Source organism: Staurois parvus, unplaced genomic scaffold (assembly GCF_062004578.1).
Source record: "Staurois parvus isolate SC_StPar_1 unplaced genomic scaffold, SC_StPar_1.0 ptg000716l, whole genome shotgun sequence".
Taxonomy (NCBI): domain Eukaryota; kingdom Metazoa; phylum Chordata; class Amphibia; order Anura; family Ranidae; genus Staurois; species Staurois parvus.
Genome location: NW_028318512.1, coordinates 2,590,818 through 2,612,027, shown reverse-complemented (window position 1 = coordinate 2,612,027; position 21,210 = coordinate 2,590,818). Strand labels below are relative to the sequence as shown.

Genomic DNA, 21,210 nt, shown 5'->3' with positions numbered 1-21,210 from the left:
GTATTTTAGTAGTGAAACATTCTTTTATGTTTCAGCTGTCAGCGGGGTTCCCTGCTGACAGCTGAGTGTCAAAAAAATTGCCAGCATTGCCCCACAATTAAAACATTTTAAAGAATGGTATGGAGTCCCCCCTCCCATCTATACCAAGCCCTTCGGCTCTAGTATGGATTTTGAGAGGAACCCCACGCCAAATTTTTTTTTAAATTTCATACCAGACCCTTGTCCGAGCATGCAGCCCAGCAGATCAGGAAAGGGGGGGGACAAGCAAACACCCCCCTCTGAGAATCATACCAGACCACATGCCCTCAACATGAGGGGTGCTTTGCGGCACGGGGGCTCCCCTCCAAAGCACCTTGTCCCCATGTTGATGGGAACAAGGGCCTCTTCCCCACAACCCTGGCCGGTGGTTGTGGAGGTCTGCAGGCAGGGGGCTTATTGGAATCTGGATGCCCCCTTTAACAAGGGGGCCCCCAGATCCTAGCCCTCCCCTATCTGAATGAGTATGTGGTACATGGTACTGCTACCCATTCACAGAAAAAAATGTGAATTAGCTGAGCTCCTGAGAGCGACCCATTCTTTCACAATATTTGTAGAAGCAGTCTGCATGCCTAAGTGCTTGATTTTATATACCTGTGGCCATGGAGGTAATTGGAACACCAATGATTTGCAGGGGTGTCCCAATACTTTTGGCAATATAGTGTATATCTTTTGGACGTTAATTACATTTAATCAGGCTTGTTCTATAATGTTGAAGATGTTTCATAGCTTACCCAAGCCACCTTGTTCTGTTCCACCTATATGTATTATTTCTGTTGTATTGAACAGTATCAGGTTGCTATCATTCAGATTTATGCTAATATCTAATGATTGTTTAGGGCCACTATAACTTGTTTACTTATGTCCTCCCATCCTGTTTAGTTCTAGTTAGTCTAGTAGGTAGACCATCCCTTTTTTCTATGTTCTTTCCACCAGTGTTAGTTCTTTGCAGAAATAGGACTTCAGAAAGTGATTATATTCTTACATTTAATAAGATTGTGCTGGATTCAACTGCCGTGTCTTATTGAAGAGTTAAGCTACCTGTGGTTGGTGCTAAGTAAGAAAGTTACCATATTGTCCAAACAGACTTCATCTATGGAGATATGCCAATGCATAAAGTTGCATTTGAAGCATTAAAGTGGTTGTAAAGACTCAAGGTTTTTTACCTTTGTGCATTCTATGCATGAAGGTAAAAAACCTTCTGTGTGCCGCAGTCCCCCAACCTCCCTAATACTTACCTGAGCCCCATCCTGATCCAGCAATATGCAAAGAGCCTGAGTTCCTCAGGGACTCTCCCTCTTCATTGACTGAGACAGCAGCAGGAGCCATTGGCTCCTGCTGCTGCCAATCACAGCCAGTGAGCCAATGAGGAGAGAGGGGGCTGAGCTGAGATGCAGCTCTGTGTGTGTGGATATGCAGAGCAGTGCCTCAGGAGTGAGCCTGTTTGGGTGCCCAACAGCAAGCTGCTTACTCTAGGGGCACTTGGCAGGAGGAAGAAATCAGGAGCGCGGTGCGGGCCCAGGAAGAGGAGGATCGGTGCTGCTCTGTGCAAAATCACTGCACAAAGCAGGTAACTAAGACATATTTGTTATTTTTTTAAATTGCTTTTAATATAACTTTAAACATTTCTAAAAGTGGTAGTAAATTCAACTTTTTTCACTTGTACCTACAGCTAAGCTTATAATAAGGCTAACCTGTAGGTACAGTGAATATCTCTTAAATGTGCACCGTTTGGGAGATGTTTACATTGACTGTTTCAGGAAAATTATAGGCACACAAATTATTGACACCTCAGTCCAAACACCATGAAAAATCAAATATTATTGTCCACGAACAGGACGAAAGGTGTAAAAATTGTGGAACTACCCTGTTTTAGTTCCACAGTCCCATCCTTGGTGTCAGGACACTCATTGGAACTTTAGACGTGGCTTTGAGAAACTACAAAACATCAACATTACAAAGCAAGTCCAGTTGAAGGTGACTACTACTAGACATTACTTGACCTAGATAACTGAGAATCTTTAGAAACATTTGTCCAAAATTGCCTGCTGTATTGTCACCCTGTCAATTTGCCCCTGGTGAGGACTGCAAACAGCCGTATTGACATACATTGCACAGGCATGGCCCACCATTGTCACCGTTGTCAGGAAGAGAGACCAGTCCAATGATATGCATACAATGCTCTCTACACAGTAGTTTAACAAACTAAATGTAAGCCAGATAGAGCTTATATCTACTTTTGGTGCCACACACTATAGATATTATATGGTTCATTGCAGTCCCTTACCCTAAAGGATCTTATACTGTAGTCTAAAATCTACATCTAATATCTATATCTAAAATCGACAACAACCATACACATGATTTGGGGAAAGAGTGGGCAAGGGTACATTTACCATCAAATTCACATTAATGAGATACAGTATGTTGGGCTGGTGGCCATGAGTGGAGATACTTCTCCTTTTAGACACTGACCCGAAGTCAGTAACACATGATGGACGTTATATAGCTACCTCCTTCAAACTTAAAATAACTTGCTTTTCACCTTTGATGTGACATGTGGTTGCTGAGAGCTGCAAAGTAAAGTGATGCTGTAAAAAAGTGTATAAATCAAGTTCTTTAGAAACACTAACTTTCCACCATGACCACCAATTAAAGTGGCACAATGACACTTATTCCCCGCAGAACTTTTATTTGCTCCTAAAAGGTTAGTTGCTTGTGTATGCTCTCAGACCAAAGGTTCCCAGTCCTCTCCTACCATGAAAAAATACATTAGGGCCAGTTTGTCCACCATTATGATTTTGGTTAGAAGCACGTATTAATAGGAAAAGTACATACAAACCAATACAGACAGAGCCCTTGCAAGCAATAACACTAACCATTTATCCAGCGTTCTGCCTGAGATTTATCCTTCCCAACTTTTATTTCATTTATTAAAACATTTATTGAAGATAACACAAAACAGTAATATAATGCTGACCACAAACTGACTGCATAGAGATAATACAAAAAAAGTTAGAAAACGTCTGATAAACATTTTTACAACTTGACTTAATATGTGTGTGACCTCAATTTCAGTCTGTTAATTAATGACAATTTAATCTATGATCAGATGCTGAACTCACAAAAATATACCAAGGGGTTGAGTTACTAAAGGAATAGAGGCTGTTCACACATGAAGACAAAAAAAAAAAAAAGAGCACATGCTTGGTTGAATGTATAGGTGTCAACGTAAAAAATCTGGGACAGTCCCACATCTAAGTGCTCTGCCCCGATAATACTGTGTCCCGGGCTGCATCCCAGAATCACAACATTGACTTTTTGTGAGGTACTGAGCATGCACGATAACTCAAAAAAAGGGTATTTGCTCAGGATCACAGTCTTGAGTGGATAGTAACCACAAAAATTAGGGGCATGCAGTACAATCATGGTTCAGATTAGGGCTCTGGAAGTCCAGCACTTGAGACATGTGGGGCTCAGTCACCTAGTGCAAATTCGGTTGAGGTGAGGCCTCTTTCACCACCGGGAGGTCTCTCTCACCTCTTTCCCTAACCACCGCCAGGTTCTAGGTCAACAATGTTTGCACTAGCCACTCAAAGGTGCTCCATTGTTCAGGTATTGGCTGCGCATTATCATTTACACCTCTAGTCTCTAGCACATAATTGATTGTGTAGATGTCAACTTAAAACAATCTGGGACTGTCCCACATCTAGGTTTTCTGCCAGATGATGCTGTGTCCAGGGGCAACTCATGGGGCCCCCGGGCAATAGGGGATCATGGGGCCCCTGTGTCCTTGCCCAAACTTAAAAAACCTATGAAAAAGGTACCAGGGGCATCTCATGGGGTCCCCTACTGACCCCGGGCCCTCGGGCAGTGCCGAGTTTCCAAATGGTCAGTCCGCCCCTGGGTAAGTGGCTGTATTGTAAAAGTCAACAGCTACAGTTGTGTGTAGCGGGCAGAGACCAACTCCCAATCCACCCTCCTGGCTGTGCACTTTGCCCTCTCACTCAAGGGTTTCAGACACTGACCCAAAATTTCCAGTCCTGACAACCAGGGGACACCAGTAGGACTCGCTCAGTCCACCCCTGGCTGGGTCCAGAATCACCCTTATTTGAGTTACTGAGCATGTGCAGTAGGTCAAAAAAAGCTCAAGTGATCTCAGACCTAAGTCGGCAGTAGCCAAATAATTAAGGGAAATGACATCTGGGTGGGACCACCTGTAATTGGGCATGGCTTACTGGGTGCTGTGCATATTTATGGATGCACATAGCACTGACCAGGACTGCGCACACAAAGGTGCCTCCTTAGCACCCAGCTAAGTAAAGGAGACACCTGCAAACAGACATAGGGATAGCAGATTTAGGATAGGAGCAAAGGATCAGTTTAAAGCTCTGTTTACATTACTTTTATCACTTGTTACCACTACTCGATTTTGACATACAGTTTTCAAGCAATTCTGCGTGTCACATAGGGCAGGCCATTCACTTGATTCGGATGCCATATGTGCATGTGTCGCCTGAAAAGAAGCTCCTGCTCCCTTTCAGACGACAACCTTTATGCGATTAGTAAAGACACGGTTTGCTGCGATTGCTGCACGATCCTGTCGCACGGCAATCGCGGCAGAATCAAATTGCTTTTAGGGTGCCATTGAAGGATAATGGCGCCCAAATGCTGCGGTTGCCACATGATTTGGGATCCTAGGCAGAATTGCAGTGATTCTGCATGTGATTTGAAATTGTGAGGTGTGAACAAGGTCCAAAGGACAAAGATAGGTAATATTAGGTTTGTCTAGACCTCCTCTTTTAAACTTAGAAAATATCAGGTCACCAGGACTGTGTAAATCTCAGAAGTGGATGGACAGAAATGCAAACCCTTGGGCATGAGAAGCCTTTCTGAAATGTGTTTTAACCCTTTACTTACCTGTTTGCCTAGAGTTCACCTGTAAGGTATGCCATACAGTTTTGCATTGGAGCATTCTGGTTTATTATCTCGATAAAAAGCAATTATTTATTTTCTGTTTGTCTCTGTTGTTTGTAGAGCTGCAATCAACGTGTCAGAAGCAGAACTGCCAATACAGATGTGCACTGAGCAGAAACAGCACGCAGTGCTACTGCCGAGATGGCTACGAGCTGGGAACAGACAGGAAAAGCTGCATAGGTAGGAGAATCGGCTGTGGGCAAGATTACCACCTCGCTCATTCATCTGTGTCTGGGATACAATCACCACTTGGCACTTTCATGAATCACGATGCATCACAAGGGTGCCTGAGCTTCTCCTGTCACAGCCTTGGCATCGCCCGTCTGCAATTTAGTAAAAATCAGCTTGATGATTTCCATCGCTTTCATGCATCTGCTGCTATTTACAATGACTGCAATAGCCATCCAAAAAAAAAAATTACAAAAAAAAAACAGCTAGCGAGAAAAAATACACCACTGTCTTCTCTGAAATTTAACACCTAGGCATTGGTGCCTATAAAATGCCTCCATTGATTTTACAGCTTTTATAAATAGCTAGAAAACTGGCAGAAGGCAGCAGATCGGCACTCGCACGGCAAATGATGCTGTTTTGTGTGTTAGGCCATCTTCTCCATCTGCTGCTTTCTCATATTGATCAGATAAATAGCCATGAAAGGGATCTATTTATCCCTAATAGTTATATACTGATATCTTTCAGAGTTGGGTCATCTTGTCTGTATTGTAAATAATTTATTAGTTTCACTACTTTTTAAACATCTGTCCCCCATGTTACCCATTATTTTATGTTACGGTAAGCTAGTAATAGTAATGAAAAAACACAATATAGCGTTTTGTCTTTGGACACCTCATTGTCACTATGATAATTTATGGCAAAAGCAGGAGGATACCCTCGAAATTATTAATTTCAGCTGTTTCCAGTGAAGGGCACTGTTGATGCTACAGGATACAAAGACATTTTGACACAATTGTGCACTCCTAGCCTTGTGGAAATTGTTTCTGGAAGACCTCAAAGCCCTCAAAGACTTCACAAAGCCAGGCCCATAAAGGCATAGTTAGATATGTTTTGAGTAGAGCAGGGGCTCCACACTTTCTAAACAAAGGGCAGTTTATTGTTCTACAGACTTTAAGGGGGCCGTGGTCATTGGAAGCAGAAATGTTTTTGGCATCAGTGGGCATAAACAGGGCCCCATTTTTGGTATTAAGGGAAGGAATAGTGCTCCATTGTTGGTTCATTGTTGGTATCAGTGGGCAGAATACTGTCCGATATCAGTGGGATGAATAGTGCCCCAAGGGTCGGATAAAGGGCCACATCCGGCCCCCGGCAACAGTCTGGAGACCACTTGAGTAGAGGAACTCAAGTGGCCTGCACAGAGCCTTGACCTCAAGTCTACTAATACCATTTAGAATAAATTGGAATTCTGATTGTGAGCCAGGTATTCTCATCTACCATCCACACCTGACCTCACAAATGATATTTAGGCTAAATAGGAAAAGATTCCCACAGACACACTCCAAAATCTTCTGGAAAGCTTTCCCAGGAGAGTAGAGATTGTTTGTTTTAGCCACAAAGGGGAAGCCAACTCCATATTAATGCCCATATGATTAGAAAGGTCATATGCATTCCTAAAGTGTTACCCTTGAAGATGAAAAGAACCTCTCAGATTTTTTTTTTTAACCACTTGATGACCACCCCATAGCAAATGTACTGCCACAGGACGGCCATACTATGCAAAATCACATGAATATACGTGACTTTGAATTTTTGGGTAGGGAGTGTGTAGGCTCCCATGCCGTTTTACCCACGCTACAATTGGTTCCTGAGGATGTCATTCACTGGGTCCCAGATGACGATTTTGGGCCCGGGACTCGGTGATCGTCGGTGAAGCTGAGAAGGGAGAGATCTGTGTGTAAACAACACAGATCTCTCTCTTGTCAGCATGGACTTACTGCTTTCTATCTCTCTGCACACCACTCCCTAGCAGGGGCGGACTGACCATTTGGAAACTCGGGCACTGCCCGAGGGCCCTGGGTCAGTAGGGGGCCCCATGAGATGCCCCTGGTACCTTTTTCATAGGCTTTTTTGAGTTTGGGCAAGGACACGGGCCCCATGATCTTCTATTGCCCGGGGGCCCCATGAGTTGTCAATCCGCCCCTGCTCCCTAGTGAAACTGCACACAGTAAAACAGAAACCGCACACCCTTTGATCACCCCAGATGTTAACCCCTTTCTGCCCAGTGCCATTAGTACAGGGTCAGTGCTTTTTATTAGCACTGATCACTGTGTTAGTGTCACTGGAGATGTCCATGGTAGTTAGTCAGTTCCCACCCAGTGTCAGAATGCTTGCACAGTCCTGAAGTCCTGCTATAAGTCGCTGATTGCCGCCATTACTAGTATAAAAAAATATATACTAGTATATAAATAAAAATTCCAGTATATATACCGCCATTTGTAGACACTATAACTTTCACATAAACCAATTAATATACACTTATTGGGATTTTTTAGCAAAAACGTAGCATAATACATTTTGACCTAAATTTATGAAGAAATTTATTTTTTTTATTGGATATGTTTTATAGCAAAAAGTCAAACATATCGTGTTTTTTTCCAAACTAGTCAGTCTTTTTTTGTTTATAGCGCAAACAATAAAAAATGCTGAGGCAATCAAAAAGCACTGAAAGAAAGCTCTATTTGTTGGAAAAAAAATGACATAAATCTCATGTATGTACAATGTTGCATGACCACGCAATTGTCAGTTAAAGTAACGCACCGCCGTATTGAAAAAATTCTGCATCTTATAATAAATTCACAAAAAATAAGCATTTAAGAGAAAGCAGGTAGATTCTTCAGAAAATACCAATTATGTTCCCTAATATGGGTTTAACATGGCCTGATCATGAAGGGGGGTAAGTCTTCCGGAGGTCAAATTATTGGTGTATGCATTGCTGTGTGTTGCTCATTGCAGTGCTCAGCTTCCCATGTCTTTTTTGGTGACAGAATTTTGTCTATTAGCTCTAAAAATGGGCAGAATTTATTAACAGTATTTGTCCTCCCCCCCCCATCCCTAGACTTCAGTGGGATTCACTGCTCAGTTCAGGTTAACATAATTTCAAACTGGACTCACCATATTGTTGGTGAATTGAACAATGGCAGATTCGCCCTCTGCTAATTGTCACTATGACAGTGCCTTCTGATAGTTTACCCTCTAAGGTAGGTATACTTACCCATACTCATTCAAATTGAGCTTCTGGGAAAGGTATGGGAGTGCATGCAAACTAAACCATATGAAAATGTTCTGGACAAAGGAGGCAATTATGGTGATGGTGGTGTTAGGAAAGGAGAGGGGAAAGGTGAAGTGAAGTCATCCACCCAGGGAAGCGCCAACACCATCCATCACTGGAGCTATCTATCACTAATCTGATTGCATAGCTAACTCCCTATATGAATTCATCTTTCTCACATACATCTACTTGTTTGTCCTTCTCAGATCTGTCTGTTTACATATCAAGGACTGCACACAATGGTTATGATGGCATATTTAGAAGATACTGTCTTATATTCTTGCTTAAGCAGGACCTGTTTTTGGATTATGATCTCTGTTCTGCTGTGCTCTCTTCCAGATGTCGATGAATGTTCAATGTATGGCGCTTGCAGTCAGACCTGTAGAAACACACAAGGCTCTTATACATGCAGTTGTGTCGAAGGGTATTTAATGCAGTTGGACAACAGATCCTGCAAAGCCAAAAATGGTAAGCCCTTCTGATTCTGTGAAATATGTGAAAAAAATAATTGCCATTTACAGTATAGTCCGTGACAGGTGTCAACACAACTCTGATTGCTAATTGGGAAGAAATACATAAAACAAAATAATGTTTAGTGTCATTCATTTGAAAAAAAAAAAAGGTAGATAGGTAGGTAAAGGTTACTATACAGTGCTGGGAATAAAATTACAGATAATAGGGAATTTTATGGAGAAAAAGCTTTTCTTGTTGACGTCTCTCTACATGGTAACATGGAATGTCCATTCCTCCAACAACCACTGTAAAATTACAGTTTTATACATCCATCTCTATACAACCATCTATATATAAAATATATATATATATATATATATATATACTGTATATATATTTATTATTATTATTAAGTGCCATCAACCCAAGTATGAGTCCCAGCGACTTGATGAATAAGAGCTGTAAATAGAAGTCTGCTTTGTGCTAGTCTTGTGAGATCCTCCAGTGTCATCCTTACAGCTGTAGTCGATCTGTCCAACCACCTAGTAGTCGGTCTCCCACCTTGCCTGGTTCCTTTGATCTTTCCAAACATTATTTCCTTCTTCATTGATCTCTCTCTTCTGATAGTGTGACCAAAATGCTAGTCACAACTTCATCATAAGGGCTTCTAGTGACTTAGTTGGTTTGATCTCTTGATGTATTGGGTCTATGGGCTGTCCACTGCACACAAAAGCCTTCTCCAGCACGTGTGTGTATGTATGTATGTATATATATATATATGTGTGTGTAATATATATATATATGTGTATGTGTATATATATGTATGTGTGTGTGTGTGTGTGTATATATATATATATATATATATATATATATATATATATATACACAGAAAGAGAGACAAAGCTGTAGCTATATAGCTTTTTTAATATATTATGAAGCAGACAAGACATCCGTGTCATCTAGGTGTGATTATCAATAGTGTGCACTAATGAAAGAATTGCCAGACCAAAGGGTAAAAGAGTCCAAAATTATTTATTAGTTATTCCAAAAAAAAAAAAAAAATCCTGCGTTTTGGGGGTTTAAAAAACTACCCCTTCCTCAGAGCTACAACAAAACACAATGGGGTTGATTTACTAAAGACAAATAGACTGCATTTTGCAGTCCCATTTTCCCCAGAGCTTAGTAAATGAGAGGAACCTCTGATGATTTCTATCATCCAATCATGTGAAAGGGAAAATAGGGTTTTTTTTCTGTACATGATTGGGTGTTCTTTATAAAGTGAAACCTTACCACATTTACTAAGTTCTATGGAAAATTTGTGCAACTGCACTTGCAAGATGTACAATCAATTTTTTTTTAGTAAATCCTTCCCAATGTAATGTAAATATAAATGTGACTGATAAGTCTAACAATCATAAAAAAAAATAGCAAATTTACATTTCCATGATATACATGATTGTATATAATTATAATCAGTCACATTGGCATATACATTATGTTGCGTTTTGTTGTAGTCCTAATGAAGGGGCAGGTTTTTCTGACCCCCGAAATGAGTTGGCTTTTTTTTTTTAATATAAACTAATACATTCATTTGGACTCTTTTATCCTTTGGTCTGGCTTCTCCATTCCATTTTTTTTTTCTGCTAACCTGCTGGAGTACCCAATGGAGGGTAGCTTTGTCTGTTGTGAGCAGCCTAACCTGAGTCCGTGAGCTCAACAAATGTTATTGTCCTCTCAGTACTTTGTATGATCTCACATCAATGTCTTAGCACTTCTTGGATGCTTTTTTTCTCATTGATCATCAATAGTGCCTCTGTGCTCAGAATTCCCATGGTTTTCTTCATCTTTATTAACTGACTCTAATCTTTTTGACATCTTTAATATAAATATCTATAAAAGTGTAATTATTTTACAGCAGCCCCTGAGTGAGACATTTCTGGACTGAACACAAATATAAAAGTGGGAGGAGATATAGGCAGTCATAAAAGGTCACATACTAAGAATCTTATAATAAATTCACAAAAAATAAGCATTTAAGAGAAAGCAGGTAGATTCTTCAGAAAATACCAATTACATTCCCTAATTTGGGTTTAACAGACAGGGCAGGTAGACAGTTTCTGATTGGTCAGTGCTGTCCCATGTGACGGTGCCTGTGGTGAGTCCATTCCTGACAGTACCCCCCCCCCCCCACAAGGAGCGGCCTCAGGACGCGCAAAACAGTCCGTAATGGCCCAAATGTTCCACCGCCTGGGTCCGGTAACTGGTTGGACATCCCACTGCCGGAATCAAGTGACTGGCTGGGTCTCCTGCTGATAGGCCTATCTTTTTGCAGGAGACCGCAGGAAGGCAGGTTGCTGGACACAGGATTTCCAGAAGCAGGCTGGGCATCAGGAGCTGGCACGTCAGGCTGGGCAGCGGACAGAGAAACGTCAGGCTGGGCAGCGGACAGAGGCACATCAGGCTGGGCAGCGGACAGAGGCACGTCAGGCTGGGCAGCGGGCACCGGGTCGTCAGGCTGGGCAGCGGGCACCAGGTCATCATGCGGAGTGGTAGTTATCGGTTCCTCAGGCTGGATAACGGACACCGGGGGCATCAGGCTGGATAACGGACACCGGGGGCATCAGGCTGGATAACGGACACCAGGGCATTAGGCTGGGTAGCGGGCACCAGATCATCAGGCTGGATAGGATCATCAGGCCGGGTAGGATCATCAGGCTGGGTGGCGTACACTGGGTCATCAGGTATCAGGGCATCAGACTGAACAGCGGGCCCCGATGCATCAGGCTCGACAGCGGGCACCGGGTCATCTGGCAGGACAGTGGGCACCGGGTCATCTGGCAGGATCGGGTCATCTGGCAGGATCGGGTCATCTGGCAGGATCGGGTCATCAGGCTGGACAACAGAAGGCGGGTTCTCAGATGGCAGGCTGACCGATTTGGATACTGGCAGGATGGTACTCATTGGAAAGAATTTTCGCTTCTTCTTGGGTTTAGTTACTGAAGCACTGTAAGTAAATGCAGGTCTGTAAACGGAGGGAGCAGCTGAAGACAGAGAAGAGCTGTAGGATAGAACAGAGGAGTGAGCAGTTGCTACAGAGGGCTTTTTTACAGGGTTAAAAGCAGGATAGGTGCAGCGAGTGGGAATAGGGTACTGACATGTGGTTGATAGCAGGGTATACTGGGCTGGAACTTGAGGTGCTTTCGGGAATGCAGGAATAGAGCTTTGAAAAAATGGATTAGAAGCAGGACTGGGTTTTTGCAAGCTGACTGAGGCTGGGTGTAACAAATCTGACCATGTCTGTAATACCGGTTGAACAAAGCTTAGCTTACACATAGCCTGTCTGACCAAAGACTGCACTGCGTTTATACAATCCACAAGTACATGTGATGGACAAGCTGAATAATGCTCAAGGAAGCAATCTGGATCATCCTCCAACAACCATACCAGTGACTCTACTTGATCTTCACTAAATGGTGGAAAAAAGTCATCCCTGCTTTCAGGGGTACTAGATAAAGCCAACTCAGCACAAGCTTGGATCAATGGCTGCACCTCAAAACTCCGTGCCCTGATCTACTAGTGAATGAGCAACTTGCATGCACTCTAGCAGCTGATCCCTGGCATACTTCTTCAGAATCTGACAACAGTATTCTCTGTCTTCTATTGCTAGCAGAGAAAAGTACACAACTTCCTCCAGATGCATCCTTCCCAAACAACAAGCCAAGATGGCTTCCCTGTGCAGCCACTTCTGGTCAGGATTGGCCTTGGTGTTATGTCAGGGTTCCGGGTATGACCAGAGATGTGTGGACTGACACAGGGAAACGCAGGCTTCAAGTATGGTGTAAAACAATATAATTTATTAAAGACTATACAGTACATCCAAACACACAGTGCAAAAACCAAGCCTCCAACAGATCACAATATGTGCAGGAACACAAGCGTAGTCAGGTAGGCCGGGTCGGTAACTATCGGGTAGACAAGGTACAAAGGAGCAGGCAGGAGAATGGTCAGGAATAGCCAGGGTCAGTGCAGGCAGAGTTCTAGCAGAGTCAAGATCAGGCAGGAAGCAAACAGGATGCAGGTACAGGGGCTCATGAGAACAAACACCAAGGCACTGATTGCAGGCCTGGTCCTGCTTAAATACACCTCCTGCAATCATCCTCAGGTGATGGCTTGACTGCAGGAGTGAGATTCTGGCTGCTGAGAGCACCCGCTGGCCAGCACTGGTACTGCAGCCCACAAGGCAGGTGAGCTCCAGCACCACCTGTGGTGAGTCCATTCCTGACACTATTTTGTGGGGCCCAGTCTGTGAGGTGGCGCACTTAATTACTGTCCATTTAAGATTCTGCATACAATGGTTAATGCTCCTTAATAAAATTCAGTCTCCCTCTGCCAGCTGTGGTAATGCAAACCCCAATCAAGTGGCTACTCACCAATCCTGCATACACGGCAAACTCTGAGTCTACTGGGAAACAGGAACTCCTTTAAGCACTCGGTTCCAGTCCTCTCCCTGAGCTCCGGCTCCCAATTGCTTTAGTCACAGTCTCTGGCTGAGGGATGAGGCTCTTCTGTTGGTCCCACACAACAAGTGGAGATGTATCTGCTCCAGTCCCCTCGCAGCAAGAAGATTTTTATTTTCACTGCCCAGGAAAACTTCTCTCTCTTTCCCTTACATGCCTCTCCCCTGGGGAGTGTAGTCTGTTTCCATCTGTTTCCACATCTACATCTCACATCATCCAGTGGTGTCTGCATTAGTAGTCTTTGCAATCCTTCATGTCCCACTGGCTCCCTGTAGTGGATGAAGGCAGAACAGCACTGACTAAGTCAGTGTCAGGGATGCGGGTGTGACCAGAGATGTGCGTACTGACACAGGGAAACGCAGGCTCCAGATATGGTATAAACAAGACAATTTATTCAGACTAACAATACAAACATAAACGCTGTGCACCAAACCCCAAGCTAACACAAATACATACAACAAGGTGAAACAAACCCAAACCTAAACTGGTATAGATACACAGGTACATACACATATAGAGCACAACGTAGTCAGGCAGGCCAGGTCGATAACTATGGGGCAGGTAGGTACAAGAGGAGCAGGCGGAGAGAATGGTCAGGGTCACAAGCCAGGGATCAAACAGGAGAAGTCAGCAGAGGTCAGGATCAGGCAGGGTCGGCAACAAGTCAGGCAGAAACAGGAACAGGAATGCAGGTTACAAGGTACAGGGGCCCATGGAAAAACACACACCAAGGCCCAGACTGCAGGTCTGGCCATCCCTTAAATACACCACCTGCAATCAGCCCCAGGTGATGGCTAATTGCCGAAGTGAACCTCTGGTTGTTGAGAGCACCCGCTGGCCAGCCCTGGTACTGCAGCCCACAAGGCAGGTGAGTCCCACCACTATTGGCAAGTCCATTCCTGACAGTCAGCATGGGAGTCCTGTGTGAGCACAAATGCAGCTGCAGCATGGTGCCTATATAGTTGGTCATTTTAGCTAGCTAAGCACCCAGCTACAGAAATAAATGAAATGAATTGTTAGCATTTACATACACTTTAAGTTGGTCAGACATATTAATCCAATTGTACAATCTTCTTTAAGTTTGTCAACAGCCATGTAGTACAAAAGACTATATGATTTGATGAAAATTTGATAGATTGTCTAGACAAAACTCTGGCACTACATTGCTGTTGCTAAATCTACAGACCCATGTTGATGGGCTTTGGGTGTGTGTTATTGGGGAAGCACAGTTTGTTTTCTGGTGCATTTGAGATTAGAGGCTTTTCAGATCAATCAGAGCTCACTGATAGGTGCATTTCACCTCCACCACCTTTATCAGGGCTTAAACCGGCTGTTGGGGGACTCAAGCTGAAGAACTGCCCTTTGGATTTCAACATTTTGGTGTGGTGCACCAGTCTAAGGCCCTTTGACAGTAACCATGTGAGCAATACCCAGATGTGCTCACTCAAAACAATGAATGAATTAATTAAATACATTCATTCATTATACATACTGGGGGGAAGTACAACTGGGGGAATCAATGGTGGAGAAGGATCTGGGAGTTCCGGTAGATCACAAGCTTAATAATGGCATGCAATGCCAAGCTGCAGTTTCTAAAGTGAGCAAAATCCTCTCTTGTATTAAAAGTGGTATAGACTCCAGAGAGATATCATTTTACCCCGGTACAAATCATTAGTAAGACCTGCAATATGCAGTTCAATTTTGGGCACCAATTCACAAAAAGAACATTGGGGAACTGGAGAAAATACAGAGAAGGTCAACCAAACTGTTAAGAGGCATGGAGGAGCTCAGCTATGAGGAAAGATTAGAGGAACTGAATTTATTCTCTCTTGAAAAGAGGAGATTAAGGGGGGATATGAACAACATGTATAAATACATCAGTGGTTCATATAGTGAACTCGGTGTAGAGTTATTCACCCTGAGGTCATCACAGAGGACAAGGGGGCACTCTTTACATCTGGAGGAAAATAAATTTAATCTCCAAATGCGGAAAGGTTTCTTCACAGTAAGAGTTGATTCTGGCCAGCTCAGTGGATTGTTTTGAAAAAGGCCTGGATTTTCTTGGATACACAGGACATAACTGGTTACTGACATTTATAGGTAAAGTTTACCCAGGGAATATCCAATTGCCTATCAAGGGATCGGGAAGGAATTTTTTCCCCTGCAGGAGCAAATTGGATCATGTTTTGCTGGGGGTTTTTTTGCCTTCTTCTGGATCAACTGTGGGTACAGGATTATAACTTTTTTTTTCTTATGGTTGAACTGGATGGACTTTTGTCTTTTTTCAGCCAGACCAACTATGTAACTATATATTAATTCATTTTCCCTTTAAGATAGGCAGGCAGGGTAAATGACATTAAATGGATTGATCCTCTGCTTTGCGTGTTGTGAATGCATCAATGTTTGTTCACAACTGAAAGCTGGCACCTAACTTTTTGCATCAAAGTTCTTGGTAATTGAATCCCCACAGAACAGTTTTGATTGACGGAGATGTTCTAATGCCAGGATAAAATCTACTAAGCACTAAATAATCAGCAAGCTGTTTTCATGAAGATGTTACTTACTGAAACCCTAGAAAGAGGAAGAGAAAATATCCCATACGCTATTTTCATTAGCGCAGATGGGGACTTGCAAATAAATCTTCCATTATATCATGGGATATTATAATATACGAGTGCTTACCTGAAAATTATAGTCATATTCCATTTAAATAAATGATTAGCTACGGTTCAACAATTTTAAATTCTAATAGCTTTACTTTCCTGATATACATTACAGTTCAATTAAAATACGCTTTGAATGGCCACATTTAATTAAATATCTCAGCTGTGTCAAGAATCCGGGCTGATGAATTAACTTGACCTCCTTTACTTTGACATTACATTTTGTTCAGGAGGCAGCTAACTAAAATTCAGCTTTGATATTGAGTAAGAGTAGATGGTTGGTTCAACCTGCTTTGATAATCTGGTACTCTGTATATTATGAAATTAAACATTTTTAAGATGTAATCAGATGAAGACTGAAGATGATTCCTGATAATGATTATTAATTATTATTGTTTCTTTAAGACAGTTTGAAGTTCAGTGATACCCTTTACTGGCTAAAATGTGTTAAATATGCAAGCTTTCGAGATAGGCAGAAGAGGTGGGGTGGTATCATCACAATTGGCACAGACCCCAGAAGCTAGCAGAAATAAATAGATTAGTAGTGCCTACTACAGTGAGTTCAAACCTCCACAATGATCCAACAGGTATGGCACATACATACTTAGATTGGTCCAATCTAGGTCAATGTAACAGTGTGGGGTAGGTGCAACGACAGTGATGACACTGAGGCCCTGAATGCAAAAACCAATGTATTGAAGAACTTGCTGAACAGTTACAACGCCTGTCTGGGAACCCAGTCAATGCAGTGGTGAGTCAGCAGTAGCAGGCCCAAGCTGAGGAAGGTGGAGAGTGGTGTGGTTGGTCCAACCCAAGAGGGAACTTGCAAAAGTGTAGACACTCTTTTCATACTCCTCTGAAACCTTTCCCTACTGCTAGTGTTGTCCCTGGCAGATGGGTGTAATCAACCTGCACTAGCCACTTCGCAAAAACTGGTGGCAGGGATTTAGGAAGACTCTGTTTGACCCAGGATGGCCACCAGAATCACCTGGATGCAGCATAGACAACCAGATTACCGCTTCAGGGGACCAAGGAGACCATAGAGAAACCGAGTTTCTCTTGATTTTTTCTACAGCGGTTGTACAGTTTCGGTCAAGTGCAGGGTTGGACTGACCATGTGTAAACTCTGGCACTGCCCGAGGGCCCGGGGTCAGTAGGGGGCCCCATGAGGTACCTGTCATAGGCTTTTTTGGGTGTGGTTTGAATGTGGGTGAGGACACGGGCCCCATGATCCCCTATTGCCCGGGAGCCCCATGAGTTGTCATTCCGCCCTTGGTCAAGTGCCACATACAGTGGTGGAAACAGATTGTACCTGCCTACAAATATGTAAACATTGCAATGTCTAAACTTCACCATTAACAGCCAACAAAGGGGTGTCACTTAAAGATGAATTTCAGGTATACATATTTTTACATAGCTACTGTATATTGTTCCAGTTTTAACCAATGTAACTATACATATACAGAAATCACTACCATAGACATCTTACTAAAGTGATCTCCATTAGCTTCCAGGCCCCATGCCGAGTGGCTGTCCTGCTGCATTCTGAACACAAGAGGTCATGGGTACCATTCAGAGAATGCTTTGGATTTTTTTCATTTAATGCAAAGCATTCTCTGATTGGACAAGGTTGAAAACATGAAGTCATTGTCCCAACTCTGCATCTGCATCAAGTCTGAGTTACCTGATTTACTCACTAAATCAGTGACTCAGAAAATACTAAAGTCAGAAGGTCATCATAGCAGCTAGGGAAATAACATATTCAGAAGAAGGCCAGCAATGACAGCCCCTGCATTTCTCATATCACAACTTTATTTTAACGCTGACTTCTGGGCAGATAGAAAACACACTAATTAATGCAGCTCAGTATCTATTACTAGATCACTGAATATATTTTTAATGCAGAATTTGACTTGGTATCAGCTTTTTGCAAACTATGTGCAGCAGGGCACAGACTGTGGGACAAAGAAGCAGCAAACGGAGCCAATCAGTTCCTTTGTGGACAAGGAGTATGCTGATTGGAGGAGAAAGCAGAGTGACAGAGAGATAAGCTTATCACTTTTCTGCTTCTACTTTTGTTGTCAAGTCATGGGCTGGGGGCAGGCCTGCGAGAACCTGGGTTCAGAAGAAGTGGGGTAAATGATGTTTGCCATCATTCAATCTGGAAGACTGAGGACATCTAGTGGCAAGAAGTACTGCAAGGGACGGCTTTAGATTTCAGGTGAATTTTGCAACAAAAGTTGTTATTATGGTTATTATTATTAATCTTTTCATAGTCCTTAATTTTTTTTTGAGTTGAGTTCTACTTAAAATAAGCAGTCACACACACAGACAGAAGAACTTAAATCAACTACAACAGTCTCTGACACCTTAGTGTCTAACACCTAAGAATGCCGGATAGACTTTGGTCCTAAATTTTAAGTTCTTTGATGTATATTCATTTAATCTGCTCAAGATTAAAGTGTGACTTTGCTCGTATAATGTTGATGTCATTCAGATTTAACTTAAAAATAAGACGGGGTGGCTTTAACCAACATTTACACAGTGAGGATATGTCAGATAAGACAGTCTTATTCCACACTTCTTTGAGACATTTGTGCAATGAATAAACATTGGGGGATTCTGTTTTTCACCCGGCTACATAATTCATTAAATCTGTCAGCCTTCTCGAGGTTGAAAGGAACAAGCGCTACACAAAGTGTAACGACTTAGAATCAATACTGTGTTTTTAAAAGAATATTTTAGACACAAGTTTTCATTTGCCTCTAGGCAAGGAAAGCAAAAGCCTAATTTGCCCTGCAGACACGAGGCACCTGAATACAAGAATACCAAACTAAAAATGCGCCATTTCTTATGTTCTCCACATTTGGCAGCCGGAAAGATCTGCAGACTTGTATTTGTGTAAATTACTTTAGTATTACTTTAGTATAGTAAAGTATATGTAAACCCAATCATTAAAATTTCATATACGCTTATATATATATATATTGAAGCTTATATGAAATTTTAATATAATATGAATTGTCTAATGTAATAATCAGTTTTTTTGCATTCTTTACTTTTCAAAAATTGGGTAAAATACAGCAGCATAGGTACACAGTGTAACACAATGTGCTTTAAAATTAATCAAGGAATATCTTTAGCATGTTTTCAAACTAACACTAGGAATAGAAGCATAATACTTAGGCTCCTTTCACACAGCCATCTGATCAGGTCTGCCTGTCAGTTTTTCAGCTGGACTTGATCTGATGGTCCATGTATTCCTATGGGCCAGTGGTTGTTAAAGCAGAGCTCCACCCAAAAGGGGAAGTTCTGCTTTAAGGACTGCTCTCCATTGAGGATTGGCACCTTTGGGGGGAGGGGGGGGCCAAGTACCTGAATTTGACAGGTACCCACTCCCACTTCTGGTCTGATTGCCTAGGCGATCAGAAGCGGAAGGTGTCCTCCCTGTAGTCTTTTGGGACATGTGACAGGTCCCAGAAGACTACAGGACCATTCATGAAGCGCAGCACTACTCGCGCAGTGGGTACCCGGCTGTGAAGCTTCAAGCTATCACAGCCGGGTGCCCACACTGAAGATGCCGGCCTCCTGGAATACAGGACAGCTGGAGAAATGGGCTGCAGGGGACACACCGCGAGACCGAGGGACAGGTAAGTGGCTGTTTTTTAAAAGTCAGCAGCTACAGTTTTTGTAGCTGCTGACATTTATTTTTTGACAGCGTGAGTGGAATTCCACTTTAACTGACTTATGTCAATTTACACCCGCCCACCTCCAATCCAATAAAAAAAAAAAGCAGATATGTTCCCCTCCAGCTAGGTGGATCGGTTCAGATTGTAGTCAGTTGTAAATGGACAGCAGAGTCCGTTTACACTCGACCACCCACAGAGCAGAGCATGCTGTGTCTGTATCTGCTCTACATAAATGGAGCAGACATGGACCTGTCATCTGACTGCTCAGCTCTGTCCGCTGAACCCCCACTGAGCACAGCAGATTCTGCCCTTTGTGAAAGGGGACTAAATATACAGAAAGTACAGTATACTCATAACAATCCTACAAGCCCTTGTGAGGAACACAAAGCAAAACCCAATTACATAATTTTTCGAAAGAAACAGAGCTTGACGGTCACAAAGAACCCCAATAAAGACATTTTTAGATCGTAGTCTCCTTATCAAGATAGATAGATAGATACTGGGTAAGAAAAACACAACCAAAGAAAAAAAGGCAAAAGCTAAAGTAGAAAAGGGAGGATTGAGGGATCCACCAGGTAGGAAAAGGTCCCCCTTTTGTTGCAGGTAGGGATTACATATGAAATAATGAAGTAATAAAATAAATAAGATTGATGAGTCTATAGGTCTAGGCCAGAAGACTGCGTGTGGGGACTGTATGAGAGGTCTGTCATCCTGCTGGTAGTAGTTTGTATTCATCTGTAAGCGTAAAATTAATTCAGTAGAATCAAGTGGCTCTAAATTTAGTATTTAGGCCTTTGATCGAACTGGTCAAGTCTTCCATTCATCTTGTATCCTCAACATGAAATAGTGAGAACCATGCAGGCTTCCTTCCTCAAGACGACTTATGCCTTGAGGAAGGGACCCATTGTGGCCCTAGAAACGTTGGCTTATTTGACCGATGTGACATTGCACTAATAAAAAAGTGTGCATGTTTGTAATCTCATTGTATCACTAGGCAAAGTGTTGTCCCCTATGATAGGAAGTGCTTGAGCAAGGACCTTCATGGAAGGATTACCAGATATTATTTTAAGTAATGGTACAGATTTACAAATACTGACTTTCAGGTTGACGATATGAGATGGATGGAAGACTTGACAGGTTGGATCAAAAGCCTAAATACCAAATTTAGGGCCACTTGGTTCTACTCTATTGTACTGTGGTCTGCACAGTGCAATCTGTTATGGCCAAAATGAGCACCCACCTGTGTCCAACACTGGAAGGAGTGCAGTCCTTTAGCCAGGTCAATCAATTGCCACACATTCTGCCAATGGAATCAAGTGGCTCAGCCAGAGCACTTTCCACAGGAAGGGTCTAGTATCGTCACCATCAGTAAAACCTCCTGAGAAATTCTAATTCAGCTATTGCTGGAGCCCATATAGACAGGACGTGGCTCCAAAGAAGCTGCAAGAAATTAAACATGCTAGTATGAAACAAAGGGTGACAAACAGGTAAAAACAACACAGCACAATTATTTATAACATATAGTGCTTTTCAAACTAAATTGTGTCCAGTTAGAAAATCTAATACAACTAATATATGGGTCTATTCTCCAATAT

The 21,210-nt window shown here is 42.5% G+C and overlaps 1 protein-coding gene across 1 annotated transcript in view; it reads left to right on the top strand.

Moving 5' to 3' along the window:
- LRP1B (LDL receptor related protein 1B) overlaps positions 1-21,210 on the top strand; it is a 2,076,109-nt gene that overhangs the window by 842,312 nt on the left and 1,212,587 nt on the right. The window contains exons 4-5 of the mRNA XM_089653623.1: positions 5,074-5,193; positions 8,633-8,761. Of these exons, the coding sequence (XP_089509749.1) occupies positions 5,074-5,193; positions 8,633-8,761 (249 nt within the window). The remainder of the gene's footprint in view (positions 1-5,073; positions 5,194-8,632; positions 8,762-21,210) is intronic.